This window comes from Sorghum bicolor, chromosome 3 (genome assembly GCF_000003195.3).
Source record: "Sorghum bicolor cultivar BTx623 chromosome 3, Sorghum_bicolor_NCBIv3, whole genome shotgun sequence".
NCBI classification, from domain to species: Eukaryota; Viridiplantae; Streptophyta; class Magnoliopsida; order Poales; family Poaceae; genus Sorghum; species Sorghum bicolor.
This window is the reverse complement of record NC_012872.2, coordinates 56,589,432-56,613,861: the sequence shown is the minus strand read 5'-3', so window position 1 is coordinate 56,613,861 and position 24,430 is coordinate 56,589,432. Positions and strand designations below refer to the sequence as shown.

Here is a 24,430-nt window from a genome sequence, read left to right as displayed (position 1 = left end):
TAAGCCAGCGGCCGGCTAGGTCGTTGATATGAATTTGAACGCTGAATACAAGAATTTGATGAAGAAGCTGATCGAAACATTAGAAAAGGACAGCTAAGCTAGTTTCAATCCTACGATTTACTACTGTTTCCACCTCAAAATTCAGATACACAAAATTAAACCCTCTAATAATACTGTACTCATTATTTATTTTCAATAAAAGTCCAGTAGGGGGCACCCCTCCTGTTTCATCAAAAAAATAATACTGTACTCATACAAATCTACTATTTTTGCACTGTGACATACTCATTGATAACGACCGATTGACAATGTCATACAAGACGATCAGATCTTCTTGAATATAATTGGCGCGCCATGCTGAGGATGCAGCGTAGCGACCGTGTACGGTGCATGCGTGTATGAAGGCGATAGTTGGAACTCAAAGCGTTGGAGGATCATGCTCAAGGCCATCTTGGCCTCAAGCAACGCAAAGTTCTGCCCGATGCAGATCCTCGGCCCCCATCCGAAGGGGAAGAATGCTGGTTGGTCCTTGGTCGCCTTTGAGATCCCCTCAGCGAATCTCTCTGGCTTGAACTCATGTGCGTCCTTCCCCCAGACATCAGGGTTGTGGTGGAGGACGATTATGGGAAGCTCGAGGATTACCCCTGCAGGGTATGTGATGCCTCCAATATGCATGTCTTTGGATACTCTTCGATTTAGGGTCACTACCGATGGGTACAGCCTGAGCACCTCGTATAGTATCATCGTCACCTGGATATCATGTAGGTACAAACAATGTTAACAGGTAATATAATGTTGAATGGTTGGAGCAAACATGCATATACATGGTATTGCAAAGAAACACTTGCCGTTTTGAGTCGACCTAGGCCATCAAAATTGGGCTGCTTGTCCCTGCCGAACACGCTGAGGACCTCCTCCCTCGCGCGGTCCTGCCACTCAGGGTGCATGCCTAGGATGACGAGTGTCCATGTGAGCAACACTGCCGTGGTTTCCATCCCCGCGAAGTAGAAGAGCTTGCACTCCTCAATCATGTCCTCGGTGCTCATCCTCAGGTTGCCTTTCCCGCTTTCCATGTTTGACTGCAGCAGCAAGCCGAGCAAGTCGTTGCCGCTGGTTTCGCCATTCTCGATTGCGCGCTCCCTCTTCTCGATCATGCCCCTTAGAGTCCCTTCAATTTCCCTGTTGATTTCTTTCATCCTCCGATTGTTCTGTGTCGGGAAGAAGCTGCATATATATAACGGCATGAGCACACACATATGAATGTGATGACCTTTAATATATGTACTAGAATTACTGTACCATGTGACAGATCAGAAAGTTCTTACATGAAGCCTGGAATGTACATATACTGGAAGGCCTTGAATAGCCGCTCTGCTTGCTCGCCCTGAAGTTGGAAGATCCTTCGCCCTTCCATGAAGCTGCTGCCAAATGCCGTTCGGGAGATCACGTCTCCGGTGAGGTTCTGAAACTCCGGCCAGATATCCAGTTCATATGATCCGTCAGAACCAGCGAGTTTTTTCTCCCAGCGATCTATAAGCTCGGTAGAGCACGTCGAGAACGCCGGCAGCATGCGCTAAAAAATAAATTTAGTAAGCACACATATCTATATGCTTGAGGCTGTGCATATTGTAACTAAGGCTGATTTCTTGTGTGAAGGAAGTCAGAGAACCTTGAGCTTTTCTTGATGGAATGCGGGTTTTAGGATCCTTCTGTGTTTTGCCCATTTCTCACCGTCGTGACTCGCAATCCCAAGGGCGAGCATTTTTATAAGACGCTTGTTCGTGATGACCTTCTTGAAGTGGCCAGACTTGTTTAATAGGACGTCCCTTATTAACTCTGCCTCCGTGATTATCACCTTAGGAATTGGTCCGACCCAGGTGATAGAAATGTTGCCTGCAGTTCAACGTTTGCATATGTGCCGTTAAGTCTACAAAACTTTCAATTCAATCTTTAAAACTTAGTATTCTCAAAAAAAATCTTTAAAACTTAGGTAATTTTCCAGTTTATTGGAATGGACAAATTTAGGGAATGAGTATTACAAAGGACTATGTGAATTTGTTTACTTAAACGTGAAGATGGTGACAAATCAAATCTAGAGGGGGTGATACAAGTCCAAAACAGTCCGAATCAAGTCATGCCTGGACTGGCCAAACTACGCGAAATATGCTGAGTTTGAATATTGTTAAATTATTGATTGTATTATTAAAGACTATTATATTATGTATTTGTAGTACTCTACTCTTATAGTCTTATGAACTTTTATGTGTATGTATTTTGCACTATTATTCTCTTTGAAATTCTTGCAAATTTAGCTTTTATACCTGCTATTACGAGTCTCTGTGTTCAGTTCGGTAGTTTTCAATAAATACTGAAACCAAACCAAAAATACCAAAACCAATTTTATTGTGTACCAAATTTTGGAATAAACTGACCAATGCCTATTTTTTGAGGAACCGAATTTGTGTGGGAACTGAAGTACCAAACCATGGTTCGGTAATACCTAATGCCTAGACCTATCTGTAGAGTGGTCGCTTGCAACCTAGGTTTAGGGAAAGATGGGTTTGCGCAATGCAAGGGTGGGGTAAGAGGTGGGTATGTAAGGTAGAGGAGTGCGCAACGCGAGTGAGTTTAGCGAGAGAGGGAGAGGACAGCGTGGGCAAGAAGAAAGAAAGGAACGTGTGTTTAATTACTTTCGACATACCGTGCTCCTTAACTGTGTTGAAGAGATGCGGCATCACACGGGGAACTATGTCATGGGACAACGGCATACACCTCGATCGTGCCTCGTCGTTGAGCCTGTTATTCTCCTTGAGGTCGCCGGCTGGGAAGAGGTACTCAGTGCCGCTGAGCCCCTGTGCCCGGAGCGCCCGGTTGAGCCGCCGGGGCCGCAGCCAGAATGTCTCCGCGGCCTGGTAGCTGCCCCACGCGATCAGCAGGGCAAGGAGCCCCTGGAGCAAGCTCCACGGTGATGGCAAAGCTGCTGCAGCTGCTACAACGTCGCCGTCCATCGTTTATTTCCTTTCGAGTTATTTGCTGTGTGACAACCACAAGGCCACAGTTGTGCAGTGTGTGCTTCGTGAGAGAGCGGGGGCGCGTTATATAAGTAGTAGCCGGTAGGCATCGTATTGTTTTCTTGGCGGGCACGTACGGTTGACTTGTGTGCAATAAGATGCACCACAACAAACACCGGCCCGAAGCTAGCTACAAATTGCTGGTTGCAATGTGTCAAAGTGTCCTGTGGCGCAGATTCGTCAACAAGGCCAACCAGGTTTTACCATATAATCGTGGGGTGTGAAAAGTAAAGATGTTGACTAAGAGAGGAAACATTCGTCCCTATATATGCTTTGTTTCTTGTCTAGAGAGTGACGGGTTTGCACTGAAAGAAACTAGTGACTTACGTGTGCAAGTACGTATGATCGAATCTAGGCCTTGTTTACTTCCAAAAAATTTTTGCAAAATAGGAATAGTAACACTTTCGTTTCTATTTGACAAATATTTTCCAATTATGGACTAACTAGATTCAAAAGATTCGTTCTTTCGTCCATTCCGACCAAACTGTGCAATTAGTTTTTATTTTCATCTATATTTAATACTCTATGCATAAGTCTAAAGATTCGATGTGACGGAGAATCTAACAAATTTTGCAAAATTTTTGAGGAACTAAACAAGGCCCTAGAGCAGGGTTTTCTTTTTCGACGAAATTTTGCCAAAATTTTTGAAATTTCGTATTTTTCGGTGAGGTTTGAAAAAAAATTATATCGTCAAATTTTTCGGTTAAATTAATGTTTCATTTCAAAATTACTCCAAACAACAATAAAATGACCCATCATATCTTCTGGTCTTATCAAAGCCCTAAATTTCTTAAAATTATTTAATTTTTTCACTCACATATTTCGTGACACGCTAGCATATGCAGCTTGCCCACCGTCAGCCTACTGTACTACCGCAATGATATATTGTGTTATTTTGTTGATATTATATAAATTTATGATGAGTGATATATTAGAAAGTTTTTCTAGTAAAATGGTGCCAATTTTTTTGAAGATCAATTTGAATTTATTTAAATTTCATCCAAAATTTCTGAAATTTCATATTTATCGGCAGGTGCCGAAAAAATTTTCCTACCAAAAAAAACCTTGATCTAGAGGGGTGTGGACCGTGGACGACAGCTTGAGGAAGAAGCATGTCAGTCCTTTTCCACATGAATACTAGTTAGATAGGGCTTTTGCTCCGATACTTATCTTTTTAAAAAAATTACATGAATCTCAAAGCCATCTATTAGCCAATTATCTTTTTCTTAATTATTTTTCTCTCCTGGGTTTGGCCCGTTTAAACCTAGCGGGAGTTTGGCCCTGATCCAAATCCAAAGTAATCGCTCCCAGATGCCCCACTCGTTTCATTTCCTCGCTGATGAAGGAGACGACGGGTGATGACCATTTCCACCCCGCGGATCGAACCCCCATTCTCCGCTTCACGCCATTGTGAGAGCTGGGCGTTGCTGCGTTGTACGTCTGCCGCCGCGGTTGTTTCACGTGCACATGAGGAGCGGTGCCGTCTCGGCGTCATCCAAATGCTTTGGCTCGCAACAGGTCTGGGCGTGTGGCATCTAAACTTTGCCTTGACTAGTCTCGAGCAGCAGTGTACTAGTAGTGTTTACGAATGCAGGATATATAGAATCGTAGTAGGAAGATTAGTAGATTGCAGCGAGATTATTCGATCAATTACACACGGCAGCGGACCAGCGATCAACCTCGTTGCCAGCGCCGGGTAATGCGAATGCGAATGTGGCTGCGGCCTGGACATGGGCTGGGTTCGGACAGGCCTGGGCCGTCCGTAACATAGGTGAAAAGTAATTAAGAAAATGGTATTAGTTAATTCAATATACTACTTTGGGATCCGTGTAAGTTTTAAAAAGAGGAGTACTGGAGCCGTTCTCGTTACCTAACATCTCGAATAGTTTTGCATATTGTTTTTGTATTCTTGATTTTTGCCAAAATTCACAAAAACACCTCTCCAACAGTTTTGCATATTGGTTTTGCATTTTTAGAAACTTGGCAAATTCCAGGGAAGACTTGGCATTTATGCAAGTCCATCTGCGACTTGGCAAACACGTGACCGCAACTCCCACGCGCGATCGGAAACCCCCCAAATCCACCACCCCTTCCTCTCCCTCTACATCACCATGGCGCACGCGGGCCTCGCCACCGCGCTCTCGTGCTCTACGGCCTCTATCTGCTGCTCGCCGACTTCCTCCGCCCGTTGCAGTGGGCGCTGCTCTGCTCCATCCTGCTCCACGAGACATTGACGTCGGTCTTTGAGACGGAGGGAGTATTTAAGTAGAAACTCTAGTGTGTGTGTTTTTATTTTTTATTCTAAAGTTATTTTTCTTAAAAAGTTTAGGTCTTAGTATTATTGTTTTCTGCATGTTAATTAAGTTGAAACTCATATTGCATCCTAGCACCGAACTTTTTTATTGTTAGATCACAAATTACATGTGTGTAGTATTATTTTATATATTATAGAGTTGTAAAAGTTAAATTACCAATACTGATATGACATAATAATGTTTTAGTTAAAATATGTAAATCTATTTAAAAACAACTTATGAAACTCATGATTAGGGAGTATTGATATTGTTGGGAAATGGCCGCATCCTTCACCCTGGTAGCGTCTGAGGTTATCCTTCACCCGAGTAACCTCCGACCTGGTAGCGTCTAAGGCTATCCTCCACCCAGGAAACCTCCGTGCAGATGCATGCGGAGGACCCTGAGAAAGGCTAACGTTGACATGACTCTCGCTATGTTGAGCATATGCAGGGACTGGAGCACCGGCGGAGATCTGCGGGCGAAGAAGGGGGGAACCTTCGAGCTTTCCTATGGCGAAGGATGTTCGGGAGATGCGGCGGAGGAGATAAACCTCCGGCGCATCTGAGCCGAGCGGCCTCCGAGGTGGCCAACCCGAGCAACCTCCGACTCAGCCGGCTCAGGGAACCTTCGACGCGGAAGAGTCGAAGGATCGACTGCCGGGCGAAGGATACGAGCGTTCGACAGTCTGAAGCCCCGGACGAGGAGCGCGTGGAGAGCCTGTAGTGTGAAATTACGCAAGTAACTTAGGATCAGCAGACTGTGATGTACGAATATGCTGGAATATTCCCCCACCGTCACGGGGCATATCTGTAACTGTCTTAGGTCGGTTTCCGAGCCCTATAAAAGGAGCACGCCGACATTAATAAAAGAGGGAGAGAGCATTCACTATTTTCACCTACTGTCGAGCCTACTGTCCGTTGGAGCTCAAACCTCTCACGGCACCGAGTGAGAAGGTTCACGATTCACCGTACTGCTGGGGAGTGCGGAGAGCCTCTCCCCAACATTGGCGCCCACCGTGGGGCTCGAACCCACGACCACAAGGTTAAGAGCCTTGCGCTCTACTAGCCTACGTTGACGACGTTGTCGTCATGAGCAAGCGCAAAGAAGATCATATCAAGGACCTACAGGAAACCTTTGTCAACCTCAGAACCGCCGGGCTGAAACTCAACCCGGAGAAATGCGTATTCGGGGTCAGCAAAGGGAAAATGCTGGGATATATTATCAGTCCTGAAGGAATCAAAGCAAACCCAAACAAGACAAAGGCAATCATGTCAATGGCGGAACCTTCAAGCAAGAAAGAAGTGCAAAGGCTGACTGGCCGAATAGCAGCCCTCAACAGATTCATTTCAAGATCCGCAGAACGGAGCCTTCCATTCTTCAAAGTGCTGAGAGGAGAAGGTAAAACAGAATGGGGTCCGGAACAATCAGAGGCCTTCAGGCAGCTCAAGAATTACATTGCAACCAACCTGGTGGTAACAGTGCTTGAGCCAGACACCCCACTACTACTGTATGTGGCTGCCTCCGAGCACGCTGTCAGTGGTGTCCTGGTGCACGAGACAAGCGACAGCAAGGGAACGGTGCAAAGGCCCGTTTACTACGTATCCGAAGCTCTGTCAGGAGCAAAGTTGAACTACACGGAGATAGAAAAAATCGCGTACGCGGTCTTGTGTGCATCAAGTAAGCTCAAGCATTACTTCCAAAGCCATGAGATTAAAGTACCCACTTCGCAGCCATTGGGTGATATCCTTAGGAACAAAGAGGCTTCCGGACGTATAGGAAAATGGGCGGCCGAACTGTCACAGTTTGACATCACCTATGTCCCCAGAACCTCCATCAAATCTCAAGCCCTGGCTGACTTCATGGCAGATTGGACACCTTCGAACAAAGAGGAGGAGAAGGTAGTCGATCAACCGTGGACGTTGTATACAGATGGTGCCTGGGGTCAAGCAGGAGCAGGAGCAGCAGCCGTTCTAATCGCACCATCTGGACTCAAACTAAAGTTTGTTGTACGACTCGAATTCAAAGCAACAAACAACATAGCTGAGTATGAAGGTCTCATCCTCGGGCTGAACAAAGCTAAGGCTTCGGGAGCAAAAACCCTACTCATCAAAACAGACTCCCAGGTGGTGGCAGGGCAAGTGGAGAAGGAATACCTAGCACACAACCCGGAGCTGGCAAGATATCTGGCCGTCGTAAGAGGCCTGGAGAGAAGGTTCAAGGGATTCACTCTGCAGTACATTCCAAGAGCCGAGAACTACGAGGCAGACGAGCTAGCGAAAGCAGCAGCCAACAACGCCCCCTTGCCAGAAGGAACCTTCCACCAGATTATTGCAACACCCGCAACCGAATCGTTGCCAAAAGCTTTTCGCTCAGTCCTGCTGACAGAAAGCGAAGATTGGAGGCAGGCAATAGCTGATTGCCTCAAAGGCAAGACAGCTGCAGATGACGAAGCAATAGCCAAGAGGATGGAGGCAAGAGCAAGGAATTACACCACCATTGACGGGATCCTGTACAAGAAAGCCGTAGTCCAACCTTTGCTGAGATGCATATCACAAAGCGAGGGCAGAGAGCTCCTGCAAGAGATACACTCTGGAATGTGCGGGTCTCACATTGGACCTCGCGCATTGTCTGCTAAAGCATTAAGACAAGGCTTCTACTGGCCAACTCACATCAAAGATGCTGAAGAAATAGTGAAGACATGCAAAGCCTGCCAAACCTTCTCACCAATTCAGTCAGGACCTTCAGCACCAACTCAGCTTATATCAGCATCATGGCCGTTGCAGAGATGGGGAATGGACCTGGTAGGACCGATGCCAACTGCACAGGGGGGAAACAAGTTTGCCGTCGTGGCCATCGAATACTTCACAAGATGGATCGAAGCTAAGCCACTGGCAACCATAACCTCTGAAACGATCAGGAAATTTTTCTGGCAGAACATAGTCTGTAGATTCGGAGTTCCAAGACTTCTCACAGTTGACAACGGAAAGCAGTTTGATTCAGACAGGTTCAAGGAATTCTGCCATCACATAGGAACCAAAATTGCTTTCGCGTCCGTCTACCACCCAGAGTCAAATGGGGCCGTGGAGAGAGCAAACAGAATAATATTCTCTGCAATCTCCAAGACCTTACTCAACCTGCGAAAGGGGAAATGGGTTGACGAGCTACCCAGAGTTGTGTGGTCACATAACACAACAGTTTCAAGAACAACTGGGTTTACTCCATTCAAGCTCTTGTATGGGGAAGAGGCAATGTTGCCCGAAGAAATCAAACACCAAAGCCTGCGTTCCATGAAGCAGCAGTTGGCTGAAGATGAAGACTACTGCAAGGAAACCTTAGAATCAATAAGACTTGAGGCGGTGGAGAACATTACCATGTATCAACAAGAAACCAAGAAATGGAGAGACCGCAAGGTAGTACGGAAAGACATACAAGATGGGGACCTGGTACTCAGGAAAAAGGGAGATCACCCAAACGCTGGTAAAATGCAACCCAAGTGGGAAGGACCTTATACAGCAATACAAGCGGGAAGGTCAGGATCCTTCTACCTGAAAGACCTCGAAGGTAGAACCTCCACCCACACGTGGAACGTCGACAATCTACGTAGATTTTACATTTGAGTGTAAGGATGACCCCGCAAAATAAGCGACGGCATCCACATCCCTAAATACGCTTGTTTTCTTTTTCTCTACTTTTTCGCATTCCAAGGTCTGCACTCTTTTCCTCACAGGGGTACTCCTACCAGGAGGTGAGGTTTTTAACGAGGCAGAACCTATGTAAAAACCTCTGAGATATAAAGAGGAATCCACCCCAGAACCAAAGCCCAAAAGTCGAAAAACAGCCATCAACGAGGCTGTAGCATTCGACAAATCATCACGTGATCACAAGGACCCTCCGCAGCATTCATCCAAAAGCTAAGAAAGCTCGGAACGTCCTCAAAGGTGAAAAAACACCAAATCCTTAGCAAAAGACCTAGCCAAGAGCCGGGCAGCAAGGATAGCATGGCCAAAAAGTGAAAAAGTCCTGTCCTCCTCAGGCATCACAACATGGCCAGAAGGAACAAAACCTTCAGACCTGACAAAGACCTGAGGACAATCAGGCATCAGGAACTATATTATTTTTGCCAAAAGGCAGCGGAGGTTTAACATTCACAAGACAGACCTCAACAAAACTCACATAACCTTCACCTAAATAAGGTCGAAGGTATCCTGCTACTCTAAGCAGACCCCCAACAAACAAAGTGTGAAAATAAAACAAAACTACAATAACTCTCAGTCAGGTACAGCAAAACCAACTACCACAACAACCATCAATAACCCGATAATAAATTTTAACCTAACAGAGTACATAAAATAAATGCATGAAAGCCTATAAAACCAGGCTCACCTTGCCCCCACCCTCAATCAGGATCAGTATACAAAGACCCGAGCATCGAGTGCAAACCTAGCAGTCAAAAAGCAAAAATCATAGGCCACCATGGAAGCAGGAGTTAGCCTCACAACAGCAACAAAAGTTTGTATTGCACGAAGCTTCGTAATAATAGAACTGCGGCGTTGTGATGAACATCGACTACAAAGTCGTGTACAGCCACAACAGAAATAATGGAAATCAGACTCAGAGGTCTCTGAAGGGTATCGCACGAAGTCTCGTAACGTCCCTTCAGAACCTCCGACTCAGATACCCGAAGGTTCTCCTCGACAACACTCCACGGGAGTCGAGCAAAGGGAAAAAGTAGCACAATTCAGCGGAGGCTCCTTCGCACCAATAAAGTCAAAGGTTCTAAGGCCAAGAAGCGGCGATCCTCCGCGCAAGAAAAAATCAACACCACCTTCGCAACATCGAGCATCAAGCACAAGCAGGCCACAGCAACACAAAGATCCTTAGGATCAACACCACCGTGACGTTGCAATGTATAAACGTTATAGCGCGAAGGTTGAAATAAAAATAAAGCTAAAAGGTGCGAAGAACATGGCCAAAGCAATGGTCAAAATGTCTGATCTTTATTAACTATAAACAACAAAAGTTTACAACCAAAAACGAAAAACATCCTTCGACCGTCAAGAGTCGAAGGTTCTAAGACCCTCGCACAATTTTTACATACGAATCTGGAATAAGCCTAAGCTCATCGCAGTAATCACGAACAAGAAAATCAACTAAGTCATCAATACTACGCGTAGGATACTTATGGCGCCACCAATCAATCAGGTAACCCCTCGCATACAGATCTCCACGCTTGAACGTCACAGGGGTAACGTAGCTTCCTTCGACAAAGTTCGAAGGAAGAACATCCTCTGGACCAGACCTCACAACCTGTACAAAAAAAGAGAGAAACTTCAAAACCAAAACTTATTACGAAGGATAAAACCAAAACGTATTACGAAGCTTTCGAACCTCCGGATATCCATGGAGAAAAGGCTCAGCCAAATCCTCGGAAACATCCGACACCCAGCGTACCCTATCCTTCTCACCAAAGATGCGAAGGATAGGATATGGCGGCTGCGTAAAAGCAACAAACCTTGTCAAAGAAATACACACATAACCTACGATAAACGAAAAATAAAGCAAAAACAACCACCTAAGCCGGAGGCCATGAACCTCGGCGCGCAAGCGACCGGACGAATTCAGATCGTTCGTCATTTAGGTCATATCCAACAAACTCAAACATATCCACCACCCTCATGTTAGGGAAGGCAATTCGCCAGTACTCCCACAATTCGCCAGAAACATAAATCCCTTTGTAAAAAATTGAAAGGGGAGTAATGTATTGATCCTGCGCAGGTCCTCCGCCAGAGACCTGCGCAGGATCAAAGTGTAAAACAAAGGCTTATCTGAAAACAACTCAATATATTACATTTTCAACAGTCTTTACAAATTAAGCAAAACCTCCGGCCTTACTTACAAAAAAGCGTCACATGCTTGGACGCAAAAAAGACTAAGAAAAACCTAAAAACTAAAAAGCCTCACACCTGAGGCGGAGGAGGAGCAGAAGTCTCGGGCTGCTCTGGAACCCTGGCAGCAGACCCCTCTGGAGCTTTGGCACCAGCATCACGAGCCTCCGCTTCAGCCTGGGTCGGAGGATGCGCCTCGCTTGGTGGACGCGAAGGACCGGCCTTGTCAATCTTAGCCTTCTTCTTCGCAATCTCCTACAAAATACCCATCTTAAATAACATTGCAAAGCAGCAAAACAAAATACAAAAAGAAAAAACCAAATCAAAAATACCTCAGCGCGACGAGCCTCCGCCATCTTCTTCGCCTCAGCCCGCCCAAACCTAATCCAGAACGAACTGATGAAGTTCCGGACAGATTTGCGCAGGCTAGAGGTGCCCTCGCCAACATCCTCCGCCGTGGCAAACTCCTCCTTGGCAACATCCTCCGCGTGGGAGCAACCTCCGCGGCGCAGCAGCTTAGCAAAGGAGCTAACCGCGGCCAAAGCCCCAAAATCAACAGCGCCCCCGACAAAATCAGGGAGCATGCAGATATGAGACTTCAGCCATGCGAGGGCAGCCCCAACGTCGCCGCCGGGCGGAGGAGCAGAGGTGCTACCCCCAAACTTCGCCAGCGAGTCGGCATAGAGCCCAACAATAGCTGCAGCCTCCGCTTCCGCCTTCTGTATGCGAGTCTGCAGCTCAGCCGCAGACGTCCGCTCAGCGTCAAGCTCTTTGCGAAGGCGTTCAGCAATGTCCTCCGCCTTCTCGGCTCGCTGCAGGGCCAAGTCCCTAACTCTCCCCGCCTCAGTGACACTCGTGCGGAGGACAGCCGCCGAAGCTTCGGCATCTTCTTTATCCTTCTTCAAGGCCTCCGACCCAGCTTTGTAGTCATCCCTTTCCTTTCTCAGGGACTCAATTTCCCGCCTGACGGAAGAAAACTCCTTAACCTCCTCCGTCAGGCGAGCCTTCTCAACCTCCAAGGTCTCGTTCTCCTTCTTCAGAGCACCAATAGCCTCGTCCCGGCAAATAACCTCCCGGGAGCAGCGCTCCTCCAAGGCGGCAGCCATGTGATGACCCTGCTCAAAAAATAAGAATTACAACCAACCTCCGAGCGAAAAACGGCGAAGGAAAATATAACACATCGCAAACGTACAAGGCTATGGTGCTCATATTGCACGCGAAGGAGCGTGTCAAAGTCCATGCCGCGGAGCTTCTGACGAAAACGATCTGTAAAGCAAAAACAATTAAGAAAAAACATCGTAAGAAACAAAAAACCTGTGGCGGAGGCCAGACAACGAACCTCCGACCAAGGAATGAACCTCGCGCAAGGCATCAGTCCAACCTGTGATCGAAGGATCAAAAGCACCTGCGCAAAACAAAAACAAACCTTAGAATAAAATGCCAAAAAACAAACCAATTAGTTGAACAAAAAAGAAGAAACCCACCGGGACCAATAACATCAGCAGGCGAAGGCCTACTTGCCAACGCAGAAGGCGCGGGCTCACGCCGCGGAGGAACAGCAAGTCCTTCCTGCGCAACGCTGGCGCCTTTAGCTAACTCCTCCGCGGTAGCCAGCCCAGCAAAAACATCCTCTGAAAAATAAAAAAAAATGAGACCAAGTCAAGCAAAAAACGCAGAAAAACAAGAATCAATAAAAATAAAATCTTTACCCATGTACAACGAGTTTATACCATCTCCAGCCGCACGCGGAGGAGCCTCCACCCTCTTTATCCTCCGAACAGAGACAGACTCTGCCTCATCACTGGATTCCTCTTGCCCATCCTTCGGCGGAGATCCTCCTCCAGCCAAAACCTCCCGCGCAGGACTCTCAGCCACCGCAGGATTTGCCTCCCGCGCAGGACTCGCCTCAGGGGCCTCCGCGTCGGAAGACTCCTCCCCAAGAAGGGACCCGAAAGGCGCGCGTACAGAAGAGACCGCGCGTGAGGCTTCAACCTCAGGAACTCCACCAGCAGGAGCAACCTCCGCAGGAACAGAAGCCACCGAGTTAGACTCGGCAGCAGAAGAGCGGGCAGAGGAAGACTCCAAAGGAGTCTCCAGCACAACCTCCGCCTTGCGCTTCTTCGCAAGTTGTTTAACAGCACCACAACCCTTTCTTTTCTTAGCCTCCGCCGCGGCAACGGCCTTGGATGAATCCTTCTTATTCTCCAGGCCAAGCAGAACCTCCGGAGGAACGGCATAATCCTCATACTCGATCCCCAACTCTTCAAAAACGCGATTGAAACGCGGCATAGTCCCAAGTGCGGACTTCCGTTGGAGGTATTCCTTCTCTGAGATCTTTCCAACGATCCTCCGAGCATAAACCTCCACGCGGTCAAGAAAAGATTCCTTCGTCTCATCCTCCGGCAAACCCGCGCCAAATCGAGGAAACGGCAACCCCTCCGGAGGACCAAAGACCGGTACTTGCACCATTTCAATGGTGAACTCGTCAGTCCTGCGGCCAAGGGGCCAGTAGTCGGCTGCAACCATCTCCTCGACCAGGTCCCGACCTCCGGAGTATCGGCAAGCCAGCGCAAAGGCCTTGTCGCAGGCCAATCGCGCCCCAAGCTGCTCCTCCGACACCGGTTTCGAAGGATCAACCTTCGAGACAGGCTTCAAATCCTTCATCAAGGATGCGTAAGGGTAAACCTTATCAACGCTACCATCATCCAAAGTCCTCGACGCAGCGGGGGTCTTCACGTAGAACCAGGCTCTCATCCAATCCTTCTCCCACTTGCCCTTTTGGCAGTAGGAGATCTCGCACCTTGGCCCAGGCATTGTGCGGCGCGGCATGAACGTGCAGCTTCCAAACTGCGCAATGCACTCAACACCTTCGGCATCCCTCACCTTCTTAGGCTGGCGCTGAAGTTCGAAATATGAGCAAAAAGTGTCAATGTGGGGCATGGCTCCGTAGGATTCACATGCCCATGAAAACTTGCTAAGGGTCAGTATCCCATTGGGGCTGAAATGCTGTAGCTCAATGTTGAAGCTCTCCATCACCTCGCGAAGGAAATGGTACGGAGGCATCCGAAGTCCGCAGGTAAAAAAGTCCCTGAATACAACAGCATAACCCTCTTCAGGCGCAGGCCCCGTCTGACCCGCAGGAGGAGCCTTCGCGCGGCCATCCTTGAAAAACCGCGCTTCAACCATGTCAGCGATATCCTCCGTCCTCACTGTCGACTCCCCAAACTCAAAGGTAATTGCAGCCATCTCCTCAAACTCCTTCGCGCTGATCAGATCACCAACAGAAGCTTCGACGTCGGACAACGTCTCCTCCAGGTCTTGAGCTGCTGCCACCTCAAGCATCCACTCCTCAAACCTCCGCAGCCAACCCCCAGACCTTACACTAAGAAAATCTCGCAAAGGACCAGAAAAATCTGACCTCGAAGGACGCGGCGGAGGAAGATGAGCCACCGTAGACCCTCCGACTAAACACAGCAATAACACACGCGAGCGGTGCGAGCAACTCAGAAAGCAAAATGTGGCGAAGGAAAATGTGCAGGAAATGAGCGGCAGGGGTGAGAGCTCAGAGCCCCCCCAGCATCCCTTTTTATAGGGGGGGGCCTGCGACCGCGCGGCCGTTGCGATTCCCCGCGCCCAACGGCTAAAAGCGGAGGACTCGGCCTGACCGTTGCGATTCACCAGCCCAAACGGCTAACTCCAACGGCTATAATACCCTTCGCACTCTAACGCGCGAAGGATAACAGCCTATCAGAAACAACAATGATCGAAGGATCCTGTCAAAACAAATGGCTAGGTAAAAGAAATATTTTTTCGAAGACGCTAACAAACACATCCTGCGCACCAGGGGGGAAGGCAGCAACCATGCTCGCAGCCTCCGCAACGTGGCATGTTTTTGAGCACATGGACCGCAAGAGTGCCATTAGCCCAAAAAGGGGGGAACTGTTGGGAAATGGCCGCATCCTTCCCCCTGGTAGCGTCTGAGGTTATCCTTCACCCGAGTAACCTCCGACCTGGTAGCGTCTAAGGCTATCCTCCACCCAGGAAACCTCCGTGCAGATGCATGCGGAGGACCCTGAGAAAGGCTAACGTTGACATGACTCTCGCTATGTTGAGCATATGCAGGGACTGGAGCACCGGCGGAGATCTGCGGGCGAAGAAGGGGGGAACCTTCGAGCTTTCCTATGGCGAAGGATGTTTGGGAGATGCGGCGGAGGAGATAAACCTCCGGCGCATCTGAGCCGAGCGGCCTCCGAGGTGGCCAACCCGAGCAACCTCCGACTCAGCCGGCTCAGGGAACCTTCGACGCGGAAGAGTCGAAGGATCGACTGCCGGGCGAAGGATACGAGCGTTCGACAGTCTGAAGCCCCGAACGAGGAGCGCGTGGAGAGCCTGTAGTGTGAAATTACGCAAGTAACTTAGGATCAGCAGACTGTGATGTACGAATATGCTGGAATATTCCCCCACCGTCACGGGGCATATCTGTAACTGTCTTAGGTCGGTTTCCGAGCCCTATAAAAGGAGCACGCCGACATTAATAAAAGAGGGAGAGAGCATTCACTATTTTCACCTACTGTCGAGCCTACTGTCCGTTGGAGCTCAAACCTCTCACGGCACCGAGTGAGAAGGTTCACGATTCACCGTACTGCTGGGGAGTGCGGAGAGCCTCTCCCCAACAGATATAATTCAAAGGGAATTGTCGGTGTTATGTTATTGCTATATGGTTTGTTAATTAAACATTTACTATATGGAATTGTCGGTGTTATGGTTTGTTAATTCAAAGGGAGTACATGCATGAAGTTTGTAATAAGGAATACATATCTCTTGCATTTACATGGTCAAACATAGCATTTTCATTACTTAATTTCATATTTCTAAAAGTTTGTAGTTTATATATATATATATATATATATATATATATATATATATATATGTCTCATACTTTATGAATATAGATTTTTCTAATAGCATATATTAGTATTTAGATATATATATTTAAGAGAGTTGGGTAATTTAGGTGTAATGTGAGGGGGTTACAATGAATTACGTTTTATAATGAAAAAATGGGTAATTTAGATACAAATTTAGGGGGTTATGTTAAATTATTTTTCATAATAATAAGTAAGGAGTTATTTTGAATTATCTTTCGTAACGGCAGAGGTTGATAATTTATATGCACAATTGGGGGTTACTTTAAGTATTTTTCATAATGGCAAAGATTGGCAATTATTTTTATAAATTCCAATAGATCAAATAATTATTATAGAAATAATGATTAGAGTCTACCAAAGTAAAGATCAGATGTTTCTATTAGAGCTTTGTTACACTGCTTTGGGAGGAACCAGTGGTTCCCCCTTTGAAAATTATTTTATTTAGATTCTAAAAAGTAATTAAGGATAGTTTAGTATTATTTTACGGCACATGGTAACTCCGTCACTCTGGCTCTGCGCGGCTGTACGCGGCCCCCCAAGCTACTGCACCAACTGTACGGATAGTTGATATCCGTTAAACGGATGGCGATATACGCGCAGCTAGCCGTTGGTCTTCGCTAATTTTTCGTTGGTAGCCGTTGGGGGTGGGGAATCGTAACGGTCAGTCCGAGTCCTCCGCTTATAGCCGTTGTACGCTGGGAATCGCAACGGTCGCCCGTCCGCAGGCCCCCCTATAAAAGGGGGTGCGGGGGAGACGTGAGTCCTCACCCCTTGCCGTTCATTGCCTGCCCAGCTTCCTTCGCTAGTTTATTGCTTAGCCTCTTGGTTGCCTGCGTGTGCTGTAGTTGGGTTTTGTTTGGTTTAGTTCTAAGTGATTGCGGAGGTTCTAAGGTGGCTTTCCTTCCTTCGCCTCGTCCTTTGAGGGCTGATTTTTCTAGTCCTCTGCGGGATTTTCTGCGCGTGAGGTCAGGAGGTTGGCTGCGGAGGTTCGAAGATTGGATGCTTGAGGTGGCTGCTGCTCAAGATCTGGAGGAAACTCTGTCCGACGTTGAGGCTTCTGTTGGGGACTTGATTAGTGCGAAGGAGTTCGAGGCGATGGCTGCGATCACTTTTGAGTTTGGGGAGTCAACTGTAAGGCCGGAGGATATTGCGGATATGGTTGAAGTTGGTTTCTTCAAGGATGGCCATGCGAAGGCTCCTCCTGCGGGCCAGACGGTGCCTGCGCCTGAGGAGGAGTACGCCGTGGTTTTCAGAGATTTTTTCACCTGCGGACTCCGGATGCCTCCGTACCATTTCCTCCGCCACGTGATGGAGGCTTTCAATGTGGAGTTGCAGCACTTCAGCCCGAATGGGATTCTTACCCTCAGCAAGTTTGCGTGGGCGTGTGAATCCTACGGCGCGGTGCCACACATTGACACTTTCTGTTCCTATTTTGACCTCCAACGGTAGCCTAAGAAGGTTAAGAATGCCGAAGGAGAGGAATGCATCGCATAGTTTGGAAGCTGCGCGTTCATGCCGCGCCGCACGATGCCTAGAGCGCGGTGTGAGATTTCCTTTTGCCAAAAGGGAAAGTGGGAGAAGGATTGGATGAGGGCTTGGTTTTATGTGAGGACTCCTGCTACGTCGAAGACTTTGGATGATGGTTGGGTTGACAAGGTTTATCCGTACGCATCAAAAATGAAGGAGCTCAAGCCTGTCTACAAGTTTGATCCTTCGATGCCGATGTCGGAGGAACGCAGGGCCTGCGACCAGGCCTTCGCACTGGCCTGCCGCTTCTCTGGAGGTCGTGATTTGGTTGAAGAGATGGTCGCTGCTGATTACTGGCCCCTTAGCCGCCGGACCGATGAGTTTACCATTGAAATGGTACAAGTGCCAGTGTTTGGCCCTCCGGAGGGGTTACCATTTCCCCGCTTCCGCGCGGCTTTGCCGGAGGGTGAGACGAAGGAGTCATTCCTCAACCGCGTGGAGGTTTCTGCCCGAAGGATCGTTGGAAAAATTTCGGAGAAGGAGTATCTCCAGAGGAAATCTACGTTGGGGACGATGCCGCGTTTTAATCGCATTTTTGAAGAGCTGGGGATCGAGTACAATGAGTACGTCGTTCCTTCGGATGTGCCGCTCGGTTTGGAGAAGAAGAAGGATTCCTCCAAGGCTGTTGCTGCTGCCGAGTCAAAGAAGAGGAAGGGAGGTGGTGTTGCTAAGACGCTTGCGAAGAAGCGCAAGGCGGAGGTTGTGCTGGACACTCCTGTGGGGTCATCCTCCGCCCGCTCCTCCGCTGCCGAGTCGAATTCGGTGGAGTCTCAGCCGGCGGAGGTCCTGAAGGCTGCTCCTGTGACTGGAGGTCTTCAAGTTGAGGTCTCCCGCGCGGTTTCGTCTGTCCGTGTGCCCTTCGCCTCGCTTCTTGGTGAGGATTCCTCTGACGCGGAGGCCCCTCGTGCGAGTTCTGCGCGGGAAGCTTCTGCTGGAGGAGAATCTCCGCCGAAGGAGGGGCAGGAGGAGTCCAGTGACGAAGCTGAATCTGCTTCTGTTCGGAGGATAAGGAAGGTGGAGGATCCCCCACGGCCAGATGGAGATGGGATAAATTCGCTGTATATGGGTAATTTTTTTGTTTGGTTGGTTCTGATATTTCTACATGCTTTGATTGTCTTGGTCTTATACTTTTTGTATATTTTTCAGAGGATGTTATTGTGGGGCTGGCTAGCGCGGAGGAACTGGCTAAAGGTGCCAGCATCGCGCAGGAAGGCCTTGCTGTTCCTCCGCCTCGCGATCTTGCGCCCTCTGCGTTGGCTAGCAGGCCTTCGCCCGCTAATATTCTTGGTCCCGGTAAGTTGTAAACATTTTTTCGTTTTTGTTTATTTTAGTGAATTGGTTATTTGTGGTTGGTGCTAAGGTTGCTTTTGGTTTTGCGCAGGTGCTTCTGATCCTTTGATCACAGGTTGGACCGACGCACTCCGTGAGGTTCATTCTTTGGTCGGAGGTTCGTTTCTGGCCTCCGCTGTCGATAACATTTATTTTGTCTTATGTTTTTCCTTACCTCTTTTGTTCTACAGATCGTTTTCGTCGGAAGCTTCGCCATATGGACTTTGATACCTTTCTTCGCGTGCAGTTTGAGCACCATAGCCTTGTAAGTTTTGACCTTTCTTCTTTTTCCTTTGTGAATTTCCATTCGGAGGTTTGATTTGTGTTGCTTTGAACAGGGTCACCATATGGCTGCTGCCTTGGAGGAGCGATGCTCCCGAGAGGTTATCTACCGCGATGAGGCCATTGAGGCTTTGAAGAAGGAAAATGAAACCTTGGAAGCTGAGAAGGCCCGCCTGTCGGAGGAAGTTCAGGGCTTTTCTTCGATCCGACAGGAGGTTGAGGAGCTGAGGGTGGAGAGGGATCAGCTGAAGGCCTGGTCGGAGGCTTTCAAGAAGGAGAAAGAGGATGCTGAAGCTTCGGTAGTTGTCCTTCGCGCGAGCGCTACTGAGGCGGAGAAAGCTAAAGACTTGGCCGTGCAGCGGGCCAAGAAGGCCAAGGACATTGCTGACCGCCTCCGCAAGGAGCTTGACGCTGAGCGAACGTCTGCAGCTGCAGTGCAGACCCGCATGCAGAAGGCGGAGGCGGAGGCTGCGGCTGTCATCGGTCTCTACTCCGGCTCGCTGGCGCAGTTCGGAGGTAGCACCTCCGCTCCTCCTCCCAATGGTGATGTTGGGGCTAGCCTTGCATGGCTCAAGTCTCATATCAGCATGCTCTCTGACTTTGTCGGAGGAGCAGTTGATTTTGGGGCTTTGGCTGCGGTTAGCTCCTTCGCTAGGCTTTTGCGTCGTGGAGGTTGCTCTCACGCCGAGGCGGTTACAAAGGAAGAGTTCGCCTCGGCGGAGGATGTTGGCGAAGGCACCTCTAGCCTGCGCAAATCTGTCCGGGACTTTATAAGTTCTTTTTGAATTAGGTTTGGGCGGGCTGAGGCGAAGAAGATGGCGGAGGCTCGCCGCGCTGAGGTACATATATTTTTTGTTATCCTTTGCGTATTGTGTTGCTACTTTTCTCTGTCTCTCAAGTTTATGGTTTCACAGGAGGTTGCCAAGAAGAAAGCTAAGGTTGACAAGGCCGGCCCCTCGCGTCCTCCTAGCGAAGCACGTCCTTCGACCCAGGCTGATGCGGAGGTTCCTGAAGCTGGCGCCAAGGCTCCAGAGGGGTCCGATGCCAAGGTTTTGGAGGGACCCGAAGCTCCTGCGCCTCCTCCGCCTCAGGTGTGAGGGTTTTTAGTTTGTAGGTGTTTTTTAGTTTTTTGCGTCAGCTTCTGTGTGACGCTTTTTGTAAAAAAGGGGCGAAGGTTGAATGAGTTTGTAATGAAATGTTGATTATGTAATATACTTGCGTTGTTTTGAATGAGTTTTTTATTTTACGTTTTGTCGTGCGCAGGTCTCTAGCAGAGGACCTGCGCAGGATCTTTGCGAAGCTCCGCTTTCCATCTTTTTTAACGGGATTTATGTATTGGGAGACTTGTGGGAATATTGGCGAACTGCCTTTCCTAACCTTAGTGTAGTTGATATGTTCAACTTTGTGGAGTTTGATATTGATGATGAGCGATCTGATTTCCTCCGGTCGCTTGCGTACCGAGGGTCTTGACCTCCGGCTTAGGTAGTTATTTGCTTCTCTATTTTTTGTCTTAGGTTGTGTGTATTTCCTGCTCTGATTTAGTTTGATACATTTCTGCAATCATCGTACCCGATCCTTCGTATTTTTGGTGAGGATGACGGTATATGCTAGTTGCCGGAGGATCCCGAAGTTCTGGCAGAGTGTTTCCTTCCTGGGCGTCGGGAGGTTCGAAAACCTCATCTTACGTTTTAGTCGTATCCTTCGTTTGGTTGAGGTGAAAAATTGGTTTATCTTTTTGGTGCAGGTTGTTAGACCTCCTCCCAGGCATGATGTCCTTCCTTCGAACTTTGTCGAAGGAAGCTATGTTACCCCGGTGACATTCAAACGCGGGGATTTGTATGCGAGGGGCTGGCTGATTGATTGGTGGCGTCATATGTGTCCTACGCGTAGTGTTGATGGCTTGGTCGAGTTTCTTGCTCGTGATTACTGTGATGAATTTAGGTTTGTACCAGATTCATACTTAAGAATTGTACGAGACTCTTAGAACCTCCGGCATTCTGGCGACGAAGGATGCTGGGTTAAGTTTTTGTTTTTCCTTTTTTGATGTAAATAATTGATGCACGTACTGACATCATGAATAAAGATCAGAGGTTTTTATCAGGACTCCTGTTACAACCTTCGCACTCTTAGCGGGCTTTTTATTACAACCTTCGCACTTTTCAACGTTGATATGAATTTGAACGCTGAAAGAATTTGATGAACAAGCTGATTGAAACATTAGAAAAGGACAGCTAAGCTAGTTTCAATCCTACGTTTACTACTGTTTACCTTATATGCACATAGTGATTTTTATTAGAGCATGTGCACATATTGGTTGGACTGTATCTTGACCTGGAGGTTTACAACAAGCAATATATCTCCTGCCGTTTAGTTCCACCTCAAAATTCAGATACACAAAATTAAACTCTCTAATATTACTGTACTCATACAAAACTATTATTTTTTCACTGTGACATACTTATTGGTAACGATCGACAATGTCATATAAGACGATCAGATCTTCTTGAATATAATTGGCGCACCATGCTGAGGATGCAGCGTAATGACCGTGTAGGGTGCATGCGTGTATGAAGGCGACAGTTGGAATTCAAAGCGTTGGAGGATCATGCTCAAGGCTATCTTGGCCTCAAGCAACGCAAAGTTCTGCCCAATGCAGATCCGCGGCCCCCATCCGAACGGGAAGAACGCAGGTTGGTCCTTGGTCGCCTTTGAGATCCCCTCAGCGAACCTCTCTGGCTTGAACTCATGTGCGTCCTTCCCCCAGATGTGAGGATTGTGGTGGACGGCGATTATGGGAAGCTCAAGGATTACCCCTGCAGGGTATGTGATGCCTCCAATCTGCATGTCTTTGAATGTTCTTCGGTTTAGGGTCACTGCCGGTGGGTACAACCTGAGCACCTCATATAGTATCATCGTCACCTGGATATCATTTAGGTATAGACAATGTTAGCAGGTAATATAGGCTTGGAGCAAACATGTATACATGGTATTGTAATAAAGAAACACTTGCCGTTTTGAGTCGACCTAGTCCATCAAAATTGGGCTGCTTGTCCCTACCGAACACGCTGAGGACCTCCTCCCTCGCGCGGTCCTGCCACTCAGGGTGCATGCCTAGAATGACGAGCGTCCACGTGAGCAACACCGACGTGGTTTCCATCCCTGCGAAGTAGAAGAGCTTGCACTCCTCAATCACGTCCTCGGTGCTCATTCTCAGGCTGCCTTTCCCGCTATCCATGTTCGACTGCAGCAGCAAGCCGAGCAAGTCGTTGCCGCTGGTTTCACCGTTCTCGATTGCGCGCTCCCTCTTCTCAATCATGCCCCTTAGAGTCCCTTCAATTTCTCTGTTGATTTCTTTCATCCTCCGATTGTTCTGTGTCGGGAAGAATCTGCATATATAATTATATTATATCGGCATGAGCGCACACATGTGAATGTGATGACCTTTAATGTACTAGAGTTACTATACCATGTGACAGATCATAAAGTTCTTACATGAAGCCTGGGATGTACATATATTGGAAGGCCTTGATTAGCCGCTCTGCTTGCTCGCCCTGAAGTTGGAAGATCCTTCGCCCTTCCATGAAGCTGCTGCCGAATGCTGTGCGGGAGATCACGTCTCCTGTGAGGTTCTGAAACTCCGGCCAGATATCCAGTTCATATGATCCGTCAGAACCAGCGATCTTGTTCTCCCAACGATCTATAAGCTCGGTACAGCACGTCGAGAACTCCGGCAGCATGCGCTGCAAAAATAATTTAGTAATTAGCGCACACATCTATTTGCTTGAGAGGCCATGCAGAATTGAAGCTGATTATTTGGATGTATGAAGGAAGTTAGATATAACCTTGAGCTTTTCAAGATGGAATGCGGGGTTCAGGATCCTTCTGTGTTTTGCCCATTTCTCACCATCGTAACTCGCAAGTCCAAGGGCGAGCAATTTCCCCAGACGCTTGTTTGTGAACTTCTCAAAGTGACCAAACTTGTTTGATAGGATGTCTCTGACTAACTCTGCCTCCGTAATGACCACCCTGGGAATTGGTCCGAACCAGGTGACACAAATGTTCCCTGCAGTTCAGCGTTTGTGCCCACGATAAAGCCACAAAATTTTCAGTTCGATCTTTGATATTTAGGGAACTTTCAATTTTGTAGCAATGGAGAAATTTAGGGAACTGAGCATGACAGGGACTATCTGAAGACTGAAATCGTTTACTTAAACAAAGGGCTTGGCAGGTACGTAAAGAATGTTATAAATTATGGACAATTATTATTAACACAAATTCATTAGAACGTTATACACACTGATGTAAAAAAAATATCTTCACCTACTATAACCGAGTTTGTATAAGTGGGACAATAAACTTGCAAATGAAACAGACAAAAATATATCATAGGACTTTAAAAAAAACAGATAACTGAAATCATATTAGCAGAAGAATATTGTTTCACAAATGTGACGAATTTAATTATAGCATGAAACAAATTAAATATATATCATAGGTCCGACGACTGGGGAGCCCAAGGGAAGAATTCAAACTTGCCATATGTCAACATACATGTCTGTCGGGTGGCCAATAATTCACAACACTAGTCAAGCGACGTCAACCTCAGTGTTCACGTCGGTTCAGAAACAAACATTCAACGAATTCTCGATGGACGTAGAGAAACACGACAAAGACCTCGGACGTACCGTGCTCCTTGATAGTGCTGAAGAGATGCGGCATCACGCGGGGAACAACGTCGTGGCACGGCGGCATGGGCCTCGACCGCGCCTCGTCGTTGAGCCTGGCGTTCTCCTTCAGGTCGCCGGCGGGGAAGCAGTACTCCGTGCCGGTGAGCCCCTGAGCCCGGAGCGCCCGGTCGAGCCGCCGCGGCCGCAGCCAGAATGTCTGCGCGGCACGGTAGGCTCCCCACACGATGAGCAGGGCGAGGAGCCCCTGGAGAAGGCTCCATGGCGATGGCGGCGCAGCTGCTGCAACGTCGTCGTCCATCGCTCTGCTTTCAAGTTGTGTGCTGTGTGGCAACCACAAGTCCACAATCGTGCACTGTGTGTGTGCTTATTAGTGAGGGAGACGAGAGCGAGCGAGCGCGATATAAGTAGTAGTGGTAAGCAACGCA

At 48.0% G+C, this 24,430-nt stretch overlaps 2 protein-coding genes across 2 annotated transcripts; both read right to left on the bottom strand.

Moving 5' to 3' along the window:
• LOC8084866 (cytochrome P450 72A14) lies at positions 1 to 3,063 on the bottom strand. Its single transcript, XM_021455697.1, has 5 exons — positions 2,702 to 3,063; positions 1,670 to 1,893; positions 1,326 to 1,573; positions 849 to 1,224; positions 1 to 750 (listed from the first exon to the last, which is right to left on the bottom strand). Exons 1-5 carry the CDS (start codon positions 3,006 to 3,008, stop codon positions 325 to 327), a joined length of 1,581 nt encoding a protein of 526 aa, XP_021311372.1. The 5' UTR covers positions 3,009 to 3,063; the 3' UTR covers positions 1 to 324.
• On the bottom strand, positions 21,510 to 24,430 carry LOC8054923 (cytochrome P450 72A14). The gene is made up of 5 exons (XM_002455947.2): positions 24,003 to 24,430; positions 23,160 to 23,380; positions 22,810 to 23,057; positions 22,328 to 22,703; positions 21,510 to 22,236 (listed from the first exon to the last, which is right to left on the bottom strand). Exons 1-5 carry the CDS (start codon positions 24,301 to 24,303, stop codon positions 21,811 to 21,813), a joined length of 1,572 nt encoding a protein of 523 aa, XP_002455992.1. The 5' UTR covers positions 24,304 to 24,430; the 3' UTR covers positions 21,510 to 21,810.

Bases quoted from the DNA above. Each gene is read 5' to 3' on its own strand.
- LOC8084866 (XM_021455697.1), bottom strand. From the start codon at position 3,008: ATGGACGGCGACGTTGTAGCAGCTGCAGCAGCTTTGCCATCACCGTGG. The intron at 1,894-2,701 runs GTATGTCGAAAG...GTTGAACTGCAG, and splicing joins CAACACAGTTAAGGAGCACG to GCAACATTTCTATCACCTGG. The intron at 1,225-1,325 runs GTAAGAACTTTC...ATATATATGCAG, and splicing joins ATGTACATTCCAGGCTTCAT to CTTCTTCCCGACACAGAACA.
- LOC8054923 (XM_002455947.2), bottom strand. From the start codon at position 24,303: ATGGACGACGACGTTGCAGCAGCTGCGCCGCCATCGCCATGGAGCCTT. The intron at 23,381-24,002 runs GTACGTCCGAGG...GCTGAACTGCAG, and splicing joins CAGCACTATCAAGGAGCACG to GGAACATTTGTGTCACCTGG. The intron at 22,237-22,327 runs GCAAGTGTTTCT...AATGATATCCAG, and splicing joins GACTAGGTCGACTCAAAACG to GTGACGATGATACTATATGA.